This window comes from Lutra lutra, chromosome 10 (genome assembly GCF_902655055.1).
Source record: "Lutra lutra chromosome 10, mLutLut1.2, whole genome shotgun sequence".
Taxonomy (NCBI): Eukaryota; Metazoa; Chordata; class Mammalia; order Carnivora; family Mustelidae; genus Lutra; species Lutra lutra.
This window is the reverse complement of record NC_062287.1, coordinates 61,962,563-61,985,754: the sequence shown is the minus strand read 5'-3', so window position 1 is coordinate 61,985,754 and position 23,192 is coordinate 61,962,563. Positions and strand designations below refer to the sequence as shown.

At 40.6% G+C, this 23,192-nt stretch overlaps 2 protein-coding genes across 2 annotated transcripts in view; both read left to right on the top strand.

Moving 5' to 3' along the window:
* The first annotated feature begins 1,811 nt into the window (after positions 1-1,811).
* On the top strand, positions 1,812-3,356 carry MRPL17 (mitochondrial ribosomal protein L17). The gene is made up of 3 exons (XM_047690475.1): positions 1,812-2,055; positions 2,378-2,446; positions 2,793-3,356. The coding sequence occupies exons 1-3, from the start codon at positions 1,882-1,884 to the stop codon at positions 3,066-3,068; spliced, it is 519 nt and encodes a 172-aa protein (XP_047546431.1). The 5' UTR covers positions 1,812-1,881; the 3' UTR covers positions 3,069-3,356.
* Positions 3,357-18,698: 15,342 nt separating this feature from the next.
* The window catches only part of DCHS1 (dachsous cadherin-related 1), a 46,585-nt gene continuing 42,091 nt past the window's right edge, over positions 18,699-23,192 (top strand). The window contains 1 exon segment of the mRNA XM_047690479.1: positions 18,699-19,009. Coding sequence (XP_047546435.1) covers positions 18,905-19,009 — 105 coding nt within the window. The 5' untranslated portion in view covers positions 18,699-18,904.

Below are 23,192 nucleotides of genomic sequence, written 5' to 3'. Positions count from 1 at the left end.
GCAACCACTAGAATAAGTCTTGAACAACACATAGTAAAACACCAGTGTTTAAAATTGTTCCATGAATACTAGCTTACAGAAACTGGAGAAAGCTATTAACTATGCAACAACAAAATGTAAGGAAATTGACAGAAAGAAAGAATCAAATTTAAAGATTGCCAGAAGAGACAAGGTATGATGGCTTTCATGGACAAAAATAATAAAGGACAATGTTTGGTGCCGTACGTTTTCACAAAGTGGACATTTCTTCTAAAGCAATGCATCAAAAGATGTCAGTGTCAGTCCATCTTCTCTTGACTTATGCAGAAGAAAATCTTCACAAGATTTTACCACTAGGGATTTATGATGAATTTTCAATTGCAGAAATCCTTAAAGCTGTAAGAATTAATCCCAAAGAAATAAGTCACAGACAATATTGCAATTTCTGGAATTTATGTGAAACAAGATTTGTATAAATCTATGCTAACGTATCCATATGTTTAAGACTTTTCCTAACTACTTCAGACAAAAGAAACTTCTCAAAATTAAAATTAACAAGAAGTGTTCTCTGGTCACCTATGAGCAAGGACAGACTGACAAATCTAAGTGTGCTATCTACTGAACACGAATGTGTTGTTAGTCTCCAAAAGCCCTAGGAGACTAATACCTTGGTCTACAATTTATTGTCTCATAGTCCTGAAGGATGAAAGTCCAAAATCAATGTAACAGCTGGGCCATGAATTCTTTCAAGGATCTAGGGAAAATTTTGTTCCATGTCTTTCCCTTAGTTTCAGGTGTTTTCCAGAAATCCTTGGCTATCCTTGGCTCCCAACTGCCTAACTGGGATCTCTGACTTCCCGGATACATGGCATTCTCCCTGTATGTCTCTAGTCCTCACATGGTTGTCTTCACTCTGTGTGTGTCTCTGCACTTGTGGTTTTTTGTTTTTTGGTTTTTTTTTAAGGACACCAGTCATTTGGATTAGATACCCACTTTACTCCAGTATGACCTCATTTAATAATTAATTGCAACTGCAATAACTCTACCAAATAAGGTCATATTCTGAGGGGAATGCTGTGGAGGTTGGGAGGGGTTTGGGCTTAACATATCTTTGGGTTGGATCAGGGGAAGACACAATTCAATCCACAACAAGGAGTAATTTTGACAAAGTGCACATTTGCAGACATTAAGACTCAAAAACAGAAACTAGAACGCTACTGAACATTAACACAAATGCATAGGTATGTTTCTCACCTTTTGAAAAAGTACATGGACATAATTAAATAGCATTAAGCCATTACTTTTCCTTTGACTTCTGCACTTTCTAACTGGAATGGATACTCCATGTACTTTAACAAAAGAAAATGTTCAGTTAACTGCGCTTCTTTTCCGAGCATCACTGTTATTCATTTCCCCATTATTACGGAAAATAATTTTGTGACAAAAAGACACGCTCAGGGTGTCAAACACGAGGACTCGCCACCGCTAGGACCTGGCTGGGCCAAAGGCTACAGCGACCTCACCCCTCCAGGAGGCCCTTCCCCTCAGAGACTCACTCTCCCAGAAGGCTCCGCGGCAGAGCTTCCCGTCGCCCTGGAGGCCACACGAAGACTGACGCAGCCCAAAAGAAACTCAACGGCTGCCTCATCCCGCACTAGGGGGCGCCTGGCTCCCCGGTCAGACAAGGAGTGCCTGAGGACCGCCCCGCTCGCCTCCCCTGGAAGAAGCCAGCACTTCTCCGCCCTCCCCCAGGTTGCCAACGAGGCAGGCTCTGATACTCATGCGCAAACACGTCCACCACGCACTTAGTATGGCGCATGCGTCCTCCCCAAGCCGTCTTCTCGGCGACTCCCTTCGCGTTTCCAGTTCCGGCCTCATAGGGGCGGAGAGAAGCTAGGAAATATGCGGCTGTCAGTTGCAGCCGCCATCTCCCATGGCCGCGTATTCCGCCGTCTGGGCCTTGGTCCGGAGTCCCGCATCCACCTGTTGCGGAACTTGCTTACAGGCTTGGTGCGACACGAACGCATCGAGGCGTCATGGGCGCGCGTGGACGAAATGAGGGGCTACGCCGAGAAGGTGAGGGGCGGGGCCACGCAAGGCGAGTAAGTTGGGGGCAGGACCTTTCTGTCCGCGGTGAGGCTTCTGGCCTAAGAGGCGGCTGGGCTTGGGGGATAAGTGGGATTGCCCTGGCAGTTCCTGCCCCAAGTCTGAATCCCCTAACACCCTGAGTTAACCCCTTTCCTCCGGCCTCTCAAATGGACGGACATGTTAGAGCTGCGGAGTTAGGACTCGCCTGAATTAGAGGGATAGTTTGCTAGTGGAATGAATGGGTTGCGGTCCCGCGTTAGAGAAGCTCGTTTCTTGCTCGGGTTGGATCAGTGATGTTATGTCCCCTCAGCTCATCGACTATGGGAAGCTGGGAGACACTAACGAACAAGCCATGCGCATGGCAGACTTCTGGCTTACGGTGAGTGCATCCTATCTCCCTCCCAAATCTGATCCTTTGCTCCCTGTTGGGGAAGGGGTTGTTAAAGGAAGGGGAACCTGGGCAGAATTAAACTAAGACACTCACTTGTGGACAGGTATCGTGAACTAAATTAAAAACGTGTATCTTAAGTTAGTTGAATGTTACGTGAATCAGCCTACATAAATGCCTGTAACCCCTCAGTGTAACTTTGACTCTACCGCGTTCGGGGGTGGGAGAGTTTTTGTGTGAATGTGTTTGGACCCTACTTTTGGAAGTGCTGAAAGTTAAATGTGTCTCCGCAGTGTTGCCTGACTCTGCTCTTTCCTGGATAACTCTCCCCCTCTAGGAGAAAGACTTGATCCCAAAGCTGTTTCACGTACTGGTCCCTCGTTACCAAGGTCAAAATGGGGGCTACACGAGAATGCTGCAGATCCCAAATAGCAGTGAGCAGGATCGGGCCAAGATGGCAGTGATCGAGTATAAGGGGAACTGCCTCCCACCCCTACCCCTGCCTCGCAGAGACAGCAACCTTACACTTCTAAACCAGCTGCTTCAAGGGTTGCAGCAAGACCAGAAAGCAAGCATCCACGGCTCCCACACAGCTCAAACACCAGGGATTTAACTGGGACCAGAGGTTGTGAGGCACGCTCATCAATGCCCATGATCACAGGCCTTTGGAGCTCTTTTAATCTCGAAGAAGAACTGGAGCTAGAGTTGTTAATGGACGGTCTTAATGGAGACAAGAAGCTTCTGAGGAACCAGATACTCATCTCTTTGCAGTAGATAAAATTCCTTATATGAATATATGAATGTATTTGGGTTTTTTTTTTTTTTCTGCCCTTGGGATTTCTGGACAATGAGAACTATCCAAATGCTCAGTCTCTGTGAGTTAGTAAATTCACTGCTAATGTTTCTGGCTCTTATTCTGAGTTTGTTAGGTTAGCAGTTTGGTGTTTTGTTTTGTTTTGCTTTAAGATTTTATTTATTTATTTGACAGAGATCACAACTAGGCAGAGAGGCAGGTGGGGGCGGGGGGTGGGGTGGTCAAGGCTCCCTGCTGAGCAGGATGTGAGGCTCAATCCCAGGACCCTGGGATCATGATCTGAGCCAAAGGCAGAGGCTTAACCCACTGAGCCACCCCAGGCCAGTGGCCTCTTGTAGCTTCTAGGGTGACGGGAAGCTCCACCGCAGAGCCTGCTGGGAAAGTGAGTATCTGCCACCCAGGAGCACCAACAGTTTTGTTTTTCTTAATGCCAGTTTTTATGGGGTTTATATCCTATAATTCCAAACTGGCCTCCAAAGGTGATTGAGTTTTGACATCTAGCATAGAGACTGAACCCCTGGGATATCTTAGAGAAAGATTACTTCCTGACAGGCTAGGAGAGTGAACATCTAGAACTGAATCTTCCATAATAATCTGGTACCTTAGGAAACTCCAAGGAACACTACAGCTATTCCTGTTTCTAGACAGGATCACATATTACCCTCATGTGCTCCCCTCAGCCCCAGATAGGCCTCAGAGGAGAGGATCTGAGGACTCAGATGTACCACCTTTCTGGCTGTGGAAGCATTCAGTAAAGGATAAGCTCCTTCCTTTTGGAGTGGAAGTCGGGGGTTGGGGAATAAAGAGAGGGTTGAGGTGGGAGGAGGGTTAGGAAGTTAAGTGTGCTGGGAATTTCCTGGAAGTTTTTATTGTTGTCAAACTGGCCTTCTCTGGGAACTCAGAAAAGGGAAATCCGGCTTCAGAATGGCCAGAGCATATGAGAAGTAGGAAGCTCCTTGATATCCACTAATTATTGTGAAGCCAGACTTAGCCCAGCCAGGCTTCCCATTCCTCAGGCTCAGAGGTTTGACTAGGGTAGTAGTCATGGAAAACTTGGAACTATCATCCCTGCCTGAACACTTGACAGAAAGGCTTGATAGTTCCCATATCTCCAGTACAGTGAAGAGTGATTTTTATCTTAGGCTGGAACTTCAGAGTATATTTAGCCTGCTAAACCCAACCATTGTCAGAAGGTAAGGGTGAAGGTGGAACAGGTAGATATTAGCTTCAGGGGCAGAGCTATTCTGTTCTATTTCACTGCAGCTGCTCAAGTCTTAACATTCATCTGCTCCCAACAGGATTCTCCCATCTCTTCCCTCAAATTTGTCCTTCATGCTACTGCCAGAAAGCTCTTTCTGACATATTTTGAGTGACATATAGTAGACACTCAAAGCATTTATTCAGTAAACCTACAATTCTGAATGCTTCCCTAAGATTCACCTCCTTCCTGTGGTCTTGGCATGACCATTCACCTCAGCTAGGTATCTTGGGAGTCATTCCTGACTCCTAGAGAAAGTACTTTCTTTAAAATTAAAACTACATCTGTTAAGTATTACATAGGTGGGTTATGGCTTGACTCTCAGCTTTGCCTCTTAGTCCCCAGAAACAGACCTCCCTTTGGGGCTTTCAACAGTTCCTTAAATGTTTAACAAGCATCTGCTAGTATCTAGCATCATTTTAGTCACTAGGGATACGATCTTTATCAAGTGTTTGGCATTATGTCAGGCCCTAGGCTAGATACTAAGGATCTAGAGATGAGAAGAAACAACCTTTGCCATCAAGGAGCTCACAATCTAAAGCAACACTTCTGCTGCCACAATGGCCTCATGAGACACTGCATCTTTAATATTTTGGCCCATAAAAGAGTACATAAGTCCTAGAATGTTTATTAGAGGCTTAGGGATAGCACAAGGGATATAAATAACCATGTATCCATTTGCTAATCTGGCCTATAAATGGTTACTTTTCACCTTAGTGCACTATGCCCTCAAACCCATCTAAGTACCTCTTTAAATTGTAAACCCCCGCAAGAGGGGCTCAGATCCAATGGAGTTCCCGCTCTACTTTCAAAGGTTCTCTGTCTCAGGCTCCAGTTCTTTACAGCAAGATTGATGGCTATGTCTACTTCCTTCAAAAAACAACAACAAAAAAAAAACCAAATTCACTCCAGCCTCAACAAACCAGTGACACAATATAAACCCAATATCCAAAGGAGACACAGCTGCAAAAGCCAAGTGCTGATTGCTTACACTCCACAGTCAAATGAGCAAGTCTTGTTGGTTTTCTTTCCATAGCGTTTCTCAAATCTGCAATCACCTCTCCCTATCCTGAAATCCAAGACATCTCTATCCTGGATTACTGCAAAAGCCTCCTAACTTGCCTCCCTCCACACTGCAGATGAAGAAATAGAAATCTGATGTCTTAATTCTCTGCTTGATGATCTCCAGTGCATCCTCCTTCCCCATGGGGAAAGAGTCCAGGTTCCTTACCATGATCCCCTTGGTGACTCGGCATCTGCTCCCTACTCCATTTACTTCACTTGCCTCTAATTTTAAGCTTAGGAAGCACGGAAGACCTTATTTTGACTTTAACCTACACACAGCTCCCCTTACACCTTTTGTTCACAGTCTTGACCATCCAAAAACCTCTCCCCATTTCACCTACCTAACTTGTACACAGACTTCTGGCATCTGGGTGGCTCCTCTGACCATCCCCATACCTAAATTCATTACTTTGTAAACCCAGGTGCTGCTACAGTATTTCCATAATGCACTGAATTTGCCACATTGCATCATAGTTCCCTACAGCTACAGCAACTGTTCCCAAACATTCATTAGTCTAAGGGAGTCCTAGTATTTCATCCCCTTGCTCTTAATGGATTGAGGGATGGACAGGCCTAGACTAATTTGAAGCAATGAAATCTGGTCTCTACTCAGCTGGATAAGGTAAGATAGTATGTTGTTCTGAGAGCCATGGGGAACTGGATTTAGGCTGAAGATGACAGAACAATGTCAGATCAGAACAACTAGAGGAAATGCTATAGTAATAATCTTTAGTGATTATTCTTACTTGCACTGGGTTTCCTGTTAATTGCTATCAAAAGTAATCTGAGGTATTAACTTGTACCTTTGAACCTTTAGACTAGTGTTTCTCAAAAATGTTTTACCCACAGATCAAAAAATACTTTACAGCAGAAGACTATTCACATATATGTAATTGAAACAAAAGAATCACAAAACATTATTTACCTTAACAAATATGATGCACACTAATACTGCCAACTCTTTTCTAGGTACTTTTTTAAAATGCTAATCCCAATTCACTAATTTTACAACTAATGGATTACAATCCAATCTTTGGAAAACACTGATCTGAACCATTATTACAGTGACTCACTGTTGACTTTGCTGGATAAAATCCAGACTTTTCTCATGACACAAAGGCATTCTGTGGCCTGGCCCAGCCACCTCTCAGCCTCTTCCAGCATTATTTGCTGTCACCCTTCATAAGAACCTATTTGTTCCCTAAATACATCACACCTTTGTACATGAGGTTGCCTCTAGTAGCTTGCCCCCTATGTCACATTACCTCTTATCATTCAATTCTCTCCTTAGAAGTCACTTTTTTGAGGCTACCTTGAAACTTCACATAACCCTCCAGACAGGGCCAGGTACCCCCTGTGTGCAGTTATAGTCCTCCAGGCATATGCCTATCAGAGCATTCATCACACTGTCCTACAAGTGCCTCTCTGCTTCACTGACTCGATTCAGCTGAGCTCCCAAAGCCAGGCACTAGGACTCAATCTTCTGGATAACTCTATTTCTACCATAGGACCTAGTGCATTATAGGTGCTCAATATATGTTTATTAAGTGAGGAGGAGTAAGCCACATGTTGTCCATGACATACTCATCTCTCCAGCTGAGTTTCACAAAATCAATAAACATGGTACTATGAAGTGACAGTGCTAAGTAATACTGCTGAGTATACCAGGACTACAGAAATGGTCTCCATCCTTTCCAGGGATTTACATGCTCATAATGACTATCAAGAATGTGTGTGTCTAAGGGGCACCTAGGTGGCTTAGTCATTAAGCATCTGCTTTCAGCTCAGGTCATGATCCCAGGGTCCCGGGATTGAGGTCTGCATCGGGCTCCCTGCTTGGCCGGAAACCCTTTTCTCCCTCTCCCAATTGCACTGCTTGTGTTCCCTCTCTTGCTGTCTCTCTGTCAAATAAATAATAATCTTGGGGGGGGGGAAGAATATGTGTGTCTAAGATGTTGGCAAGGGTGTGGAGAAAGGGGAACCCTCCTACACTGTTGCTGGAAATGCAAGCTTGTGCAGCCAGTCTGGAAAACAATATGGAGATTCATCAAAAAGTTGAAAATAGAGCTACCCTACAACCCAGCAATTGCACTACTGGGTATTTAACCCAAAGATACAACTATAGTGATCCGAAGGGGTATGTGAACCCAAATGTTTATAGCAGCAATGTCCACAATAGCCAAACTATGGAAAGAGTCTAGATGTCCATCAACAGAAGAATGGATAAAGAAGATGTGGGGTATATATATACAATGGAATATTATGCAGCCATCAAAAAGATGAAATCCTGCCATTTGCAACAGCGTGAATGGGACTAGAGTGTATTATGCTAAGCAAAATAAATCAGAGAAAGACAAATATCATATGATGTCCCTGATATGAGGAATTTGAGAAACAAGACAGAGGATCATAGAAGGGAGGGAAAAATGAAACAAGATGAAACCAGAGAGGGAGAGAAACCAAAAGAGAGTATTATCTCAGGAAACAAACTGAGTTGCTGGAGGGGAGTAGGGTGGGACAAATGGGGTCGCTGGGTGATGGACAGTGGGGAGGATATGTGCTATGGTGAGTGCTGTGAATGTGTAAGACTGAGGAATCACAGACCTGTACCCCTGAAACAATACATTTTATGTTAATTTAAAAAATAGGTATGTTTAATTCATTTTCCACACACTTTATATTCCAACTTCCTAAAATATTCTAACCAACCTACAAGCAGAAGATACCTATACACTTTCCAAGTTTTAGCCAAAAGCTGAAATTATGCCTCTTTTGTGAAGTATTCTCTGAATGCCCCCAAGCGAAGCTCAGCATGTTTCCAATGGTCCAGTTTCATGCTGTACATCCTTCATTGTAGCAATGGCACAATTACATTGTTCAGCACCCAGTTCTAGAGAGTAACTCCTTGGGGGTGGGGACATACCTAATTTACTCTTGGTGCCACACAATAGAGAACGTGGGACAAAACAAGCATCTATAAATGTCTGCTGACTGAACCAGTGTTGTAGTAAGTTTGTACAGCTCTGCATTTTGGTTGGGCTCAATAATTCCTCCCTGCCCTGGTTTCCTCCCACTTCATCTGAAAAAGAATTTCCTGAAAAGCTGATTGTCCATTGTTCACTGCTGGGTAAGGTCTGTACCCTTAGAGGCTTTTCCTCTATGCCCTTAAATTTGTGGGCATATTATAGCTCTCCTCTGACCCTGGGACATGAATTTGATAGTTCAATTTGAGCTGCCTTAATAGAAATAGTCTGTGTGCTTATATTTTGAGGAAAAAAGTTTAAACTTTCCTGACATTTTTACACTCTGTTCCATAATATATGTTTAATGTAAAAAAAAAAAAAAGGTTTTCATTCTTATAAGGTAAATATTGTACATTATACACCTACAAGCTTTCTGTCAAAATCAATGCTGTAAGAAGCTGAGCTTGTTTACACTGTGACTTCACATATACCTTGACACACTACTGTGTAGCACAGCATTGAAGTTTTACTGATCTTCCCTTCAAGGAGAAATACAAAATACAAAAGCTATACCTAGAGATAGTACTGAAAACTTTCTGCCATTATTCTGACTTAATTTCTACTTGCTTTTCCTTAATACAATCTCAGAATTTTTCTTACAGTCATCTTTTTCTTTTGCCCCAGAAGGAAAAATAGTTTCATTTTTGTCTGTACTGAGTTTGAGATGCCTGAGAGCATCTGGAACTTGGGCAAGAGTTCTTCACTGGGAGAACAGATTTTGGGAGTTGGCAATTAAAGCTAAGGAAATGGATGGGGTGACTCAGAGTGTATACGTAGAAGGAAAGGAGGCTGAGATCAGACACTATGGGACAGACAGGATACAGAAGCTATGAAGAAGACTGAGAAATTGCCTTTAAGAGAGGCAGGAAAACTTGCAAAATTCAACACAGTACCTAGTACAGTGTCTTCTTTGTGCATAGGAATCACTCAAAAAATAATTATCAAATCCATTTAGCCAGCATAATCTTTCTCCTTTCAAAGCACTATGGAAATACAGAAAATAAGGGACCCAACAGGCCAATTGGAGGGACAAGATCATAAACAAGTATAATATAGTCAAGACAGGTATTGCGAAAACGATGCACAGAGGCATACCAAGTACCAAGAAAGAAGGTGAGTATGGAACTTTTTGGAGGAAATGATGCAAGGGCTAAATTTTAAAGAATGACTAGGTATTATTCATTAAGCACAGGGTAGAGAAGTCAGCTGGGAGGATATTACAGGCAGCAAGATCTGCAGGTATAAGTGCACTGAATTATGAAACAACATGGAGTGGTTGAGAAATTCCAACTAAGTAATTTGGTACAGCTGGGATTTAGTATTTGAGGAAGAAGTGTAGGAAATGAAGCAGGAAAGCCAAACAAGATCAGGTTACAAAGGGCCCTGTAAGACATGATAAAGTGCGTAGTTTTTATACTGAAGACCAGGGAAAGCCACTAAAGGATTTTCAAATGGGGAGAAAAGGGATCAGATTTACAGTTCAGAAAGATCATTCATGCAACAGAGTGGAAGATGGGTTAGAGGGGCAAGACTAGAAGCAAGGAAACCAAATAGGAGGCTAGTTAAGGAATCCAGAGGGAGTTGATGAAAGACTAGATGAGGCCAGAGGCAGGGGAGATGGAGAGAAGCTGACAGACCAGACAGCTTTAGAGGAGACAACAGACTAGACATTGTGTGTGATTACATGAGGTAAAGAGGGTAAGAGTCCAGGTTTCTACCTGGGCAATTGGGTGGAATAATTATATTCACAGAAAACAAGGATAGCAGAGAAAAAGTAGATTTGAGATCACTGTGCTTTACTTTGTTGTAGACATATTTGTGTTAAGGAGCTGTCTTGTGAGTAGTTATTCTGGAGATCAGAGGATATGTGTAAGGTAACAATATGCATGTGAGAGTCACCCACATACATGGGAGTTGAAGCAGTTATACCAGATGAGATTTCCCAGCCAAAAAATACACAGTAAGAGAAAAAGAAGGCCTACAAGAGGGGCACCTGGGTGGCTCAGTCAGTTAAGCTTCTGACTCTTGGTTTCAGCTCAGGTCATGATCTCATGGTCATGAGATTGAGCCTCACATCAGCCTGGTGTGGAGCCCCACACTGAGCCCCTCATCAGCCTCCACATTTAGCAGGCAGTCTACTGGAGATGCTCTCCCTCTACCCCTCCCCCCTGCTTTCTCTCTCCCTCTGTCTCAAATACATAAATAAATGTTTAAGAAAAATAAAGTAAGAAAGAAAGAAGACCCAAGAGAGATCTGACTTTCAAAGGCCGGACAGAGAGAGAAAGAGGAGGGTGATAAAGACCACAACTAGAACATTGGTGTGTCAAAATCCAGGGAAAGAGGGTGTCAAAAATATCCATTTGTGTCTATCTCCCTCAGTAGATTGAGTTCTTGGGGGCAGACACTAAATAATTTTTGTATTCTCAGAACCTAATGTTGGCTGGGCTCCAGAGTAATGGACTAACGTATATCTTTGGCCATTGAACTAGAAAATTAGTGTGTTCACTGTTGACCTCTTTTTGCTTTTGCCTCTCTCAAGAGAGAGGCAAAAGCAAAAACCCTAAAGACAACATGAGAAGTGTGACAATGAAAAGGGAAAAACAGGGCAGAGATATACCAGCAACTTGAGAAGAAATGATTTAAAAAGTAAAATTTGAAGGTTAATGCATTCATTTCTTGCTATGGTCTAAATGTACCCCCAAAATTTGTGTGTTGAAATCCTAATGCCCAATATGGTAGTATTAGGAGCTGGAGCCTTTAAGAGGTGCTTAGATTATGGTGAAGCCCTTATGAATGAGATTATTTTTCTTATAAAGAAGACCCCACAGAGTTCCCTTGCTCCTTCTACCATGCGAGAACAGACTGAGAATGCACCAGCTATGAACCAGGAAGAGGGTCCTCACCAGAACTTAACTGTGGTAGCATCCTGATATTGACCAATTGAGCCACACAAGCTCCCAACACCTTGATCTTGGACTTCACAGCCTCCAGAACTGTGAGAAATAAATTTCTGTTATTTAAAAACTACCTAGTCTGTGGTACTTTATTATAGGAGCCTGAACAGACTAAGACAATTTTATGATAAGTACTTTTGCCAAGTCTTAGGTATGTTGACACATATATAAATTGATAGAAGAGTAAAAAATCTTGGGTTGAGGGCAAAGGGGGAAGGAGAGAACTTTCTCATTTTCCATTGTGGCTTCCTTGGCTCCTCTACCTTTATTTAAAGCTCTTTCTCTTTTGGGATTCAAAGCATTGGTTGTACCTCCTTCTTCTGATGGTCTTCTGATGGTCTTGGCCTAAGCTACTAAGGAATGCCTTACATGCCTTACAAGCTACTAAGGCATGACCCAACAACCTACAGGAAGTCAGTTGGCAAGCTTGCAGTTTGACCATGTCTGCCTTTGAGGAGAAAATATGCTAGTACAAATGAATTATTAAATTCAATCAGTCAGAGACCTAACATGATAGGCTAGGGCAGACAGACAGAATATCATGAATTCAAACATGACTCAGGAGTCAACATGGAACCAGAAGAGATAGAAGCAAACACAGGAATTCTGGCCAAAAGCATCTCTGGAGGAGTTTTGCAAACACTGAGAACTAGCTCCCCCCACACACACCCTTTTTCATAACAGGCTGGGTCATTCATGCTGTGCTGACTAGGGGTACAGTGTGGGGAAGACAGCTCTGATCATTCACACATTCAGTGAAGTCTTAGGTCCAGAGTCTTGCTCACCATCCCAAGACCTACTACCATTCTCCCCATTTGGATGCCCCATCTAAGACTCTGACCCCATAGTTCTTCATTGTTCTCTCCTGAAACTCATCCTTCCAGTCAACTCTCTTTACCAGGCCTTTGACCCTTTCATGACCAGATTTACTTTATTCCTGATATTTTACCCTTTAGAAGCTCTCTCTCTAAATCCAACTTCTTGCCTCTGCCTCTCTCATACCCTTGCACACATATCAACCTTTCAACTTCTTGTAACTCTAGTCCTTTGAGTTCTCTCTCCCTCTGCGTGACAGGACTTTCTTTTCAACCCAGCCTGGATGTCATGATCCAATACTTCATTTGATCTCATGGCAATTTCTATACAATCCCATGTCTTTCTCACCTACCGACCTGCTAATCCCAGATTTCTCCTCCTGTGTCCTCATCACTAAGAGCTATTGGGAAAAAATACCATACAACTGTTGGAACTGGAGCCAACAGAGCTGGACCCCAAACACAACTCAACAAACCTGGATTACTCAATCCTGTCATCTCTTCGACTCCTGCAAACATTCTCTGCTTTTCTAAAACTCTTTATATAATCTTCATCTCTTACTAGCAGCACTTAACTTCACCTCACACTTATCGGGGAAAAAAAATGGAGGCTGCAGACATGGTCTTTTCAATTTCCTACCCTCCTCACCCTTATCTGCATCTAGGCACTAGGCAATTAGTTGAAAATTTATTTACTGAAAACAATTCATCCAACGACCAAGCTACCCAAAAGTCAATTCATCAAATTTTTCAAATTTATCAATAAATTTATCACATACCTAAAACAAGTACATAATACTCACTTGATCAAGCTGATAAACCAAACCAATTACGACAGTCAAAAACAGCACTTTCTAAATTAGTATTATCTAGGCCAGTATTATCCCTGACACTAAAACCAGAGAAAGACCTCACCAAAACAAAACAAAACAAAAACAAAACACATGCGTGTGCGGACACACACACACACACATACATCAATATCCCTTAAGAATTTAGATGCAAAATTCCTCAACAAAATACTAGCAAACTGTATCCAGTAACATAGAAAAAGAACCTTACGCTATTACCAAGTGGTGTTTTTCCCAGAATATAAGGTTAGTTTGCCATTCTAAAAGTGAGTAATGTAATACAACATAGCAATAGAATAAAAAACAAAACCACATGGTTATCTCTGTAGACACACAAAAAGCATTAGACAAAATCTAACATATTTTCATTATAAAAATATTCAATAAACTAGGAATAAAGGGTATTTTCTCAACATAAGAAAGAACATGTATGAAAAACTCACAGCTTACATCATACTTAATATTAGAAGACTGGATACGGGGCACCTGGGTGGCACCGTGGGTTAGGCTCTGACTCTTGGTTTCAGCTTGGGTCATGATCTTGGGTTCACGGGGTCAAGCCCTGTGTTGGGCTCCATGCTCAGTGTGCTTGGATTTCTCTCTTCCTCTCCCTCTGCCCCTCCCATTCTCTCTCCCTCTCTCTCTCTTTCTCAAATAAATAAATCTTTAAAAAATTAAAGGAGAAGACTGGATATTTGTCTCTAAAAACAGGAACAGGACAAGAATGTCTATTCTTACTCTATTCAACATTGCTTTGGAGGGTCCACCAGAGTAATTAGATAAGAAAAAGAAATAGAAGACATCTATATTGGAAAGGAAGAAGTAAAACTACTTCTATTTGCAGTAATATGAACTTATATATAGAAATTACCAAAGAATCCACCAAAAAAAATTAAAACTAATAAATGAGTAGAGCAAGTTCACAAAATGCAAGATTGGTATACAAAAATTAATTGCACACAAAAATCATTTATATTTCTAGGCACTATCAAGGAACAATCTAAATAAATTAAGAAAACAATTCTGAGGGCTCCTGGGTGGCTCAGTGGGTTAAGCCTCTACCTTTGGCTCAGGTCATGATCTCAAGGTCCTGGGATCAAGCCCCACATCAGGCTCTCTGCTCAGTGGGGAGCTTGCTTCCCCCTTTCTGTCTGCCTGACTCTCTGCCTACTTGTGATCTGTCAAATAAATAAATAAAATATTCTGTAAAAAATTCTGTTTACAATAGCATTGAAAATAAAAAATGCTTAGAAATAGACTTAACAAAAGAAGTATAAGATTTATATACTGAAAACTACAAAACATTGAGAGAAATCTAAAAAATGCCTAAATAAATAAATAAAATAAAATAAATGAAAATGCCTAAATAAATGTAAAGATATCACATATTCATGAATTTGAAGACTTAACATTGCTAAGATGCAAATACTCCTCAAACTGATTTAAGGAACTCAGAATAGCCAAAATCATCTTGAAAAAGAAAAGGAAAGCTGGAGGACTTTACCTCCTGATTTTAAAAATTCTACAATGTAATCAAGTATGCGTGGTACCAGCATAAGAATATAGTTCAATGGCATAGAACTGAGGCCAGAAGTAAACCTACATTTAGGATGAATTAATTTTTTGACAAGGATGGAAAGAAAATTAAATGAGGGAAGATAAGTCTTTTCCACAAATAATGCTAGGACTATTTATATATAAAAGAATAAAGTTGGACCCCTACATCACACCACATATGAAAACTAACTCAAATGGATTGTAGACCTAAATATAAGAGCTAAAACTATAAAACTGTTAGAAGAAAACAGAAGTAAACTTGTCCTTGGATTAGACAATGGTTTCTTAGATAGATGCCAAAAGCATACACATCAAAAGGAAAATTAGACTTCACCAAAATGTAAAATTGTCATGATCCAAAGCACACCATTAAGAAAATTGAAAAGACAGGGATGCCTGGGCGGCTCAGTCAGTTAAGCCACTGCCTTCAGCTCAGGTCATGATCCCAGAGTCCTGGGATTCAGTCCTGCATTGGGATCCTTGCTCAGTGGGGAGCCTGCTTCTCTCTCTGCCTGTGCCTGCCACTTTGCCTGCTTGTACTTGCACTCTGTCTCTCTCTGACTAAATAAATAAATAAAGTGTTTTTTTAAATCCTTAAAAAAAAAAAAAAGAAGATTGAAAAGACAATCCACAGAATGGGAGAAAATCATATATCTGATAAGGATCTTGTACTCAGAATATATCAAGAATTCTCACCAACCCAAAAATAAAAAGACAACCCAACTTTAAAGTGGAGAAGATATTTGAACAGATATTTCTCCAAAGAAGGCATATATCCACTTTCTCATTTGACAAGAATTAGGAGCCCTACCAGGTTCTCATTGTGAAGATCAGAGAAAATTTTTTCATGCTTCCAAGCAGGAGGACACAAAACATAACCAGTCTGAATAATGCACAGAGCTATCTCTCCATTCTCCTTAGCAAGTCTTGCCCTCCAGGGAAACTATTTTCTTAGAGCCTAACCAACTTGGGTTTACCAAAGCCTAACTGACATAGAGGAAGGGAAATATCCAACTTCAGCTATGCCTAGCCTTCCTGTCTGTCCTAAGGCTAAGGTGGGAAGTGGGGAAGAAAAGCTCAGAGGCACTTGTGAAAGTCACAGACACAAGCTCATTAAAAGGACTATAAAAAAAGCTCTTCTTCCCCCACACCTTATCATCACATCAATAGAGCTACTCTATAATAATGGGAATCAGAGCTAAAAGAACTGCAAACCTCAGGCCCTATTTAAGAAGGAGTCTCTAAGGAAACCCAAAGACAACAGGAAGGACAAAAACAAGAGAACTAGAGGAAATTTTAGCCTTCAATACCATAGCTACAGCACACAGTAAACACTGTCTAACTCATAGGCAAATAAACATAAAATCTCACACAAAAGACCTATCTACCTCAGTTCCTTCTACATCATATCCAGTTTCAACAAAAAATTACAAGGCATCATAAAAGGCAACAAAGTTTGAAAAGACAAAGCAAGCATCGATATGGTACAGATTTTGGAATTATGGAACTGGAAATTTTCAATAACTACGGTTATGTCTAAGGAAGCTAATGGAAAAAGAGGGCACCATGAAAGAAGAAATGAATGATGTAAGCAAAGAGAAGGAAATTCTGAGAGAGAATTGAAAGAAAATGCTAGAAATTTAAAACATCATAATGGAAATGAAAAATGCCTTTGATGGGCTTATTAGTAGACTGGACACAGCCAAGGGAAGAATCAATGAGCTTGAAGATATGTTTAATACAAACTTCCCAAACTGAAAAGTAAAGAGAAAAAAAAGTGGGGGTAAAAAGAACAGAATATTCAAGAACCATGGGACAATAACAAAAATAACAAGAACTAGAACAATAAGAAAGTATGTATAATGGGAATGTCAGAGAACAAGAAAGAGAAAAAGGAACAGAGGAAATATTTGAAGGAATACTGGATGAGAACTTTCCGAAATTAAGGGCAGACACCAAAGAACAGATCCAGAAAACTCAGAGAACACCAAGCAGAATAAATACTGAAAAAAAAAATGCTATAAAAAAATTAGTTGTAAAAAACTACAGAATATTCAAACTACAGAAAAATAAACCACAGAAAATCAAAGACAGAGGAAAATTTGAAAGAATCCACAGAAGATATACAAATAGCCAATAAGCCTAAAGAAAGATGCTGAAAATAATTTGTCATTAGAGAAATGCAAATCAAAACCACAATGAAATACCACTTCACACCCACTAGGATGATTATAATTAAAAAGATGAACAATAATAAGTGTTAGAGAGGATGTAGAGAAATTAGAACCCTCACATGCTCTTAGTGGAAATGTAGAGTGGTGCAGCTGCTGTAGAAAAGTTTGGCAACATTTCCTCAAGTATTTCCTCAAAACATTAACCATTTAGTTTACAATATGTGCCATTCACTCCTAGATATATAACCAAGGGAACTGAAAAGCTATGTACACACTAAACTTGTATATAAAAATTATCATACCATTATTCTTAATAACCAAAAAGTGGAAAAAATCCAAATGTTTATCAACTGATGAGTGAATAAACAAATATGATATACCCATACAATGGAATATTATTCAATCATAAAAAGGAACGAAGTACTGATACATGCTAAAACAAAGATGAACCTTGAAAACATGCTAAGTGAAAGAAGCCACACACAAAAGACTACATATTGTATAGTTCCATTTATATGAAATATCCAGAATAGGCAAATCCACAAATATAGAAAATAAATTATTGTTTGCTTGGGGTTGAGGGGAGGAAAGACTGGGGAGTAACTCCTAGTGGGTATGAGGTTTCATTTGGGGCAATGAAAATACTCTGGAATATATTAGAATATACTCAGTGAATTACTAAATTCACTGTTAATAAACTAAACAACTCTGTGAATATACTAAAAACTACTGTGGATTATATACTTTAAAAAGATGAGCTTTATGGCATATAAATCATACTGCAATAAAACTACTGGAACGTAAAGATAAAATCAGAGTAAAAACTATTTAGAGGTAATAACAACTATATACTCAAGGATGAGGATAAGCAGAGATCCTTCTAAAGTACATTCTTCCTATTGTGATATGAATGGAACTGGCAGAAATCCTACAAATGTTTCTTAGATATCACTATTGGATGATGCCCATTTATCAATGGTCATCATGATATCTTAGAATAATTATCTTGAACTAATGAGATTATAACAGAATTTATATAATTAATTTTTATCACTTATTAAAGTAACTATTAATACCATCTACCAACCCATATGAAAATACAGTATAGTCATATTTCAGCCCATATTTATATATTAATAAAATTGCAATGAACAAAAAAAGTTTTAAAAAGGCAAATTATTGAACATATTTTAGAAGATAAAACCCCTCCGCCATGATTGTTTATAAAATTTTTTACATTTGAGTCATTGCCTAACACTTGCACAGCAAAATACACAAGAAGTTCTCATTCCCAAAAGTCACAGATTCGAAGTAAGGAAAAACTTAGAATACACTGAACTTTGGCCAGCCACGCCAAAATGACTTCAGTGAAATAGCTGCAAATAAATTAAAACTAAGAACAAGTTAAACGGAACTTCAAATGAGTCAACTGACACTGTAGAAATCTTCAAAAGTAGTAAAATCTGCCGAACCATGCAAGTTGTTGTAAACTATACAAATAACTTTAAAAGAAACAGAATTTTGTTTAATTGACAACAGTAGCAAATTTCAGCAAATTGAGCACTGCGAATTGAGATTCAGAGAACTGGCTTTCTTTACTTTCCATTCCAGAGGACTTCCTCCTCTATACGTGGAATCCTCCACCTGTGTTGTAGATACCATTCCCTTCTGCTTCCTCTGGCTCTTGTTCTGTGGAGGCAATCAGGAGTTTCCTTTTTTCTTTCCTAGAGTCTCTATGGGGAATTGAAATCCTTCCGAGCCTGGAAAATATACTTGGTCTTGGAAGATCCCAACTCAGACCATCCTGGACTCTGGCCAGTCTTCAATAATCCTGCTCAGTTTCTCCAGGGCTGGGCTGTACTGAAGAGCTCTGATGATTGCAGCTTCAGAGCATTGGAACAGGGGGCTAAGGTTTGGAGCAGTCTGAAACCAACACTGATGCCACCCAGTGCCTCTACTGGCACGAAGAAGAAACAAATGAATAACCGAGCCAGCAAGAATTGTCAACCTCCCATTCTGTCATTCAGAATCATCATTCACAAGGTAGGCCTCCTGGGTCATCTTCCCTTTCTCATTTGGCCATCCCTACACTGATCTCTCCTTTCTTTAGCCTTCTTAGGTTTTCCTTCCACTGCTTCCCTGCCATTTAATCCTTCTCATGGTGGACCTACCTCCCAAGTTTTCAGTTCTGAAACCTCCGTTTCATGATGATAACCACCTAAATTCTCAGCCCCTTTATATATCTCTGAGCCTCCACTTCCTGTGCAAGAGGCTGGCTTTACTTCAGTACTTCTTAACTTCTGCAAATCCTTCCACATGTCTGGGGAGAAGGGGGAAGGAGTCTCCAGTCTTAGGTCAAAGGTCCAAATGCAGACAGCCACTTCTCCATACACACACCAACATTTGAGAATCATACCATCTTGTCATACAAGACTCTACCTTCCTCAGTGCTGTCACAAAATTACCTCCCCTCTTTTTCAGCCAGAACTTCAGTGTGGCTGTGCCCATATCCTCTACCCTCTCACCAGCATTCTCAACTCCTTTGTCCTTTAGGCCTATAAGTCCCCTTAACAGTGCCTCCACTCCTTTAATACTCTTCTGAAGATCTCTAACATCTTGCCTCTCTCATGCCCTAACTTCCCTCCAGAGAGAATGAGATCATCTGATGGCCTCAAATTCCCGCCCTGTCCACCCTCCTCCCCACTGCCATCATTCCCTCACACACATGCACATTCTGCATCCTCCCCCATCTTCCCTTCCCATCTCTTCCACTAAAGGCCAACTGCTGCTTATATTCGTGGTTATTTCTCCAGTCCCTCCTCTCTCCTCTGGGACTTGCTACACCAGCCATTGCCTCTCCATTAGCTCCTCACCTACAGTGTCAAAGATGGTCCATGGTTTCTTCCAAGCAACTGTCCCTTAGTCCTTCCCTTCCCCACTCTTCCTCCCAGCCTCCTACTACCTGCCTCTCTCTCCTTACTGCACTCATTGAGTAGTTGTCCCTGATTCTGCTACATCCATAATATCCTTTCTTAATTGTGGAATAGCAGCACCCTTCATGTCAGGCATATACTTAACACATATTGAACATCACCTGTGTGCAGGTATGGCGTGTATGTGCTACAATGGTGAACACACCAGACTGATTGTTTAGGGGAGTCTTTACACATTTAATCAAGTATTCACACACCAGAAACTTGCAACTATGATAACCACCACCAAGAAGGAGTACTAGTCACCATGGGAACCCATCATATGGACTGACCTAGTCAGAGAAGTCAGGAAAGAGGTCTGTGCCTAAGTGATGCTTCAGCTAAAATCTGAAGGCTAAATGGGAGGTCAGTCAACAAAGGAAAGAACCAAAGCATGCCCTGGGCAAATGAACAAGTTTATGCCAAAGCATTTTTAACAATCATCCTAAATAGGAGCTGCAATCCTCTGAAATGTTCTTGCCTCTGCTCCCAAGATTGATCTAGATGGGCATGTGAGTCACTCCAGGCCATCTGGAGTCTTCAGGATTTCTGAAATTTTTGGTGTTTAATAAGGCCTACCTATTTTTTGGACTAATCATATATATAATTTTAATTTAAAATTAGTTTAAAGCATCAGAAAGGAGAAGAAATTAATCTTCCAAACAGAATAATTCCAAATAATATACTATATTACAGTATATATCATATGTTCCCCCCCCCAGGGGGTGGAGCTTAATTCCTCCCCCTCAGACTATGGGACTTAAAAACTCACTTTCAGGGATACCTGAGTGGCACAGTGGGGTTAAGCGTCCAATTCTTGGTTTCAGCTGAAACCATGATATCAGAGGGCTGGGACTGAGCCCCATGTCCGGTCCCCACATCGAGCCCCTTTGCTTAAGATTCTCCCTCCCTACCCCTCCCCCCTTGCACTCGCTCTCTCCCTAAAATAAATAAATAAATCTTAAAAAAAAGAAAGAGAAAAAGAAACTCACTTTCAAAGAACAGAATATGGAAAGAAGGGGGAAAAAAGAAGCTTTAAAAGTAGAAAGACTTGGGGCGCCTGGGTGGCTCAGTGGGTTAAGCCGCTGCCTTCAGCTCAGGTCATGATCTCAGGGTCCTGGGATCGAGTCCCGCATCAGGCTCTCTGCTCAGCAAGAAGCCTGCTTCCCTCTCTCTCTCTCTCTCTGCCTGCCTCTCCGTCTACTTGTGATCTCTCTCTCTGTCAAATAAATAAATAAAAAATCTTTAAAAAAAAAAAAAAGTAGAAAGACTTGGCAGACACAACCTTAGCCAAGTGATCAAAGTTAATATCACCTGTGATAATTCATATTGCTATCATGTATCCCCTGATATAATGGAATGAGCAGGTCACTTCACCTCCACGGTACTCTTTCCCAGTTTAATCATAAGGAAAGCATCAGAGAAACCCAAACTGAGGGATGTTCTTCAAAATGCCTGGCCAGTACTCTTCAAAACCGTCAAAGTCATGAAAAAAAAAAACCAAAACAAAAAACAACAAACCAAAAAAGCAAAACAAAACAAAGCAAAATAAAGAGAGAAACTATCACCGACCAAAGGAGACTAAACATGAAGACAAAATGTAATGTGGTATCCTGAATTGATTCTTGGGATAGAAAAACAACATTAGTGAAAAAAACTGGTGAAATCAGAATAAAGTCTGGAGTTCAGTGAATAGTGATGTACCAATGTTAACCTCTTATTTTTGACAAATGTATCATAATTATATAGGATGTTATTAGAGGAATGAAGGTTATCATCATTAGAGGATGAAAGGGATATGGGAATTCTCAAAACTATATTTGTAGGGGTGCCTGGGTGGCTCAGTGGTTAAAGCCTCTGCCTTCGGCTCAGGTCATGATCTCAGGGTCCTGGAATCGGGTCCTGGGATCGAGTCCCGCATCGGGCTCTCTGCTCGGCAGGGAGCCTGCCTCCTCCTCCTGTCTCTCTCTGCCTGCCTCTCTGCCTACTTATGATCTGTCTGTCAAATAAATTAAAAAAAAAATCTTAAAAAAAAACTATATTTGTAACTTTTCTATAAATCTAAAATTACTCCAAAATTAAAAAAAAAATAAATCCATAGGCAAAAATGAAGCAAAATAAAGTAAAATGAAAAACAGAAACTAGAGACACAGAAAAAGTCTTGATGGTATTTGTGTTCCCATTCCACTTGCCAGTCATCTCCCAGGTTTTGCACCATCGGCCAAAAACTCTGCCCTTTTTTCCTCAGTGTGATCAACTGGTTTTCTTTCACATGTCATTCTATTTTCACTACAGTTTACCTCTACTCCCTCCTCCTTTCTCTGTGGCCTGGTTTCTTTCCCCTCTTCTTTCTTTCTTTTTTTTTTTTTAAGATATTTATTTATTTGTTTGTTTGTTTGTTTGAGACAGAGTATGAGTAGGAGGGACGAGGCAGATGGAGAAGCAGACTCCTTGCTGAACACACCCTACTGTGGGTCTCCATCCTAGCGTCCTGGGATCATGACCTGAGCAGAAGATAGCTACTTAACCGACTGAGCTACCCAGCTCTGTCTTTCTTTCTCTTAACAAATTTCATTTATACAATACAGTATTATCAACTATAGTCACCATGTTGAACATTAGATCCTCAGAACTTCTTTGTCTCCTAACTGAAAGCCTGCATCTTTTACCAATCTCTCCCCATCTCTCCTATCCCTCACCTCCTGGTAATCATCATCCTACATGTTTCTATGAGCTCATTTTTTTTTTTAAAGATTCCACATGTAAGCGATACAGTGCAGTATGTGTCCTTCTCTATATGAGTTATTTCACTTAGAGCTATGCTCCCCATTTTCAGCTATGTTGACATGAGCAGCAGGATTCCCTTCATTTTTAAAGCTAAATAATATTGTTCTATTATCTATCTATCTATACTACATTTTCTTTATCTGCTTATCTGCTGATGGACACTTAGATTGTCTCCATGTTTTTGCTTTTGTCAATATTGCTGCAATGAACATGGGGTGCAGTTATTTCCTTGAAATAATGATTTCCTTTCCTTCAGATATATACCCAGAAGTGGAATGCTGGATAATGTGGCAGTTCTATTTTTGATTTCTTGAGGAACCCCCAATGTTTTCCATAGTGGCCATACCAGTTTATATTCCCATCAACAGTGCACAAGCGTTCATTTTTTCTCCACACCTCACCAGCATTTGCTGTCCCTTGTTTTTTTTTTTTTTTAAGATTTTATTTATTTATTTGACAGACAGAGA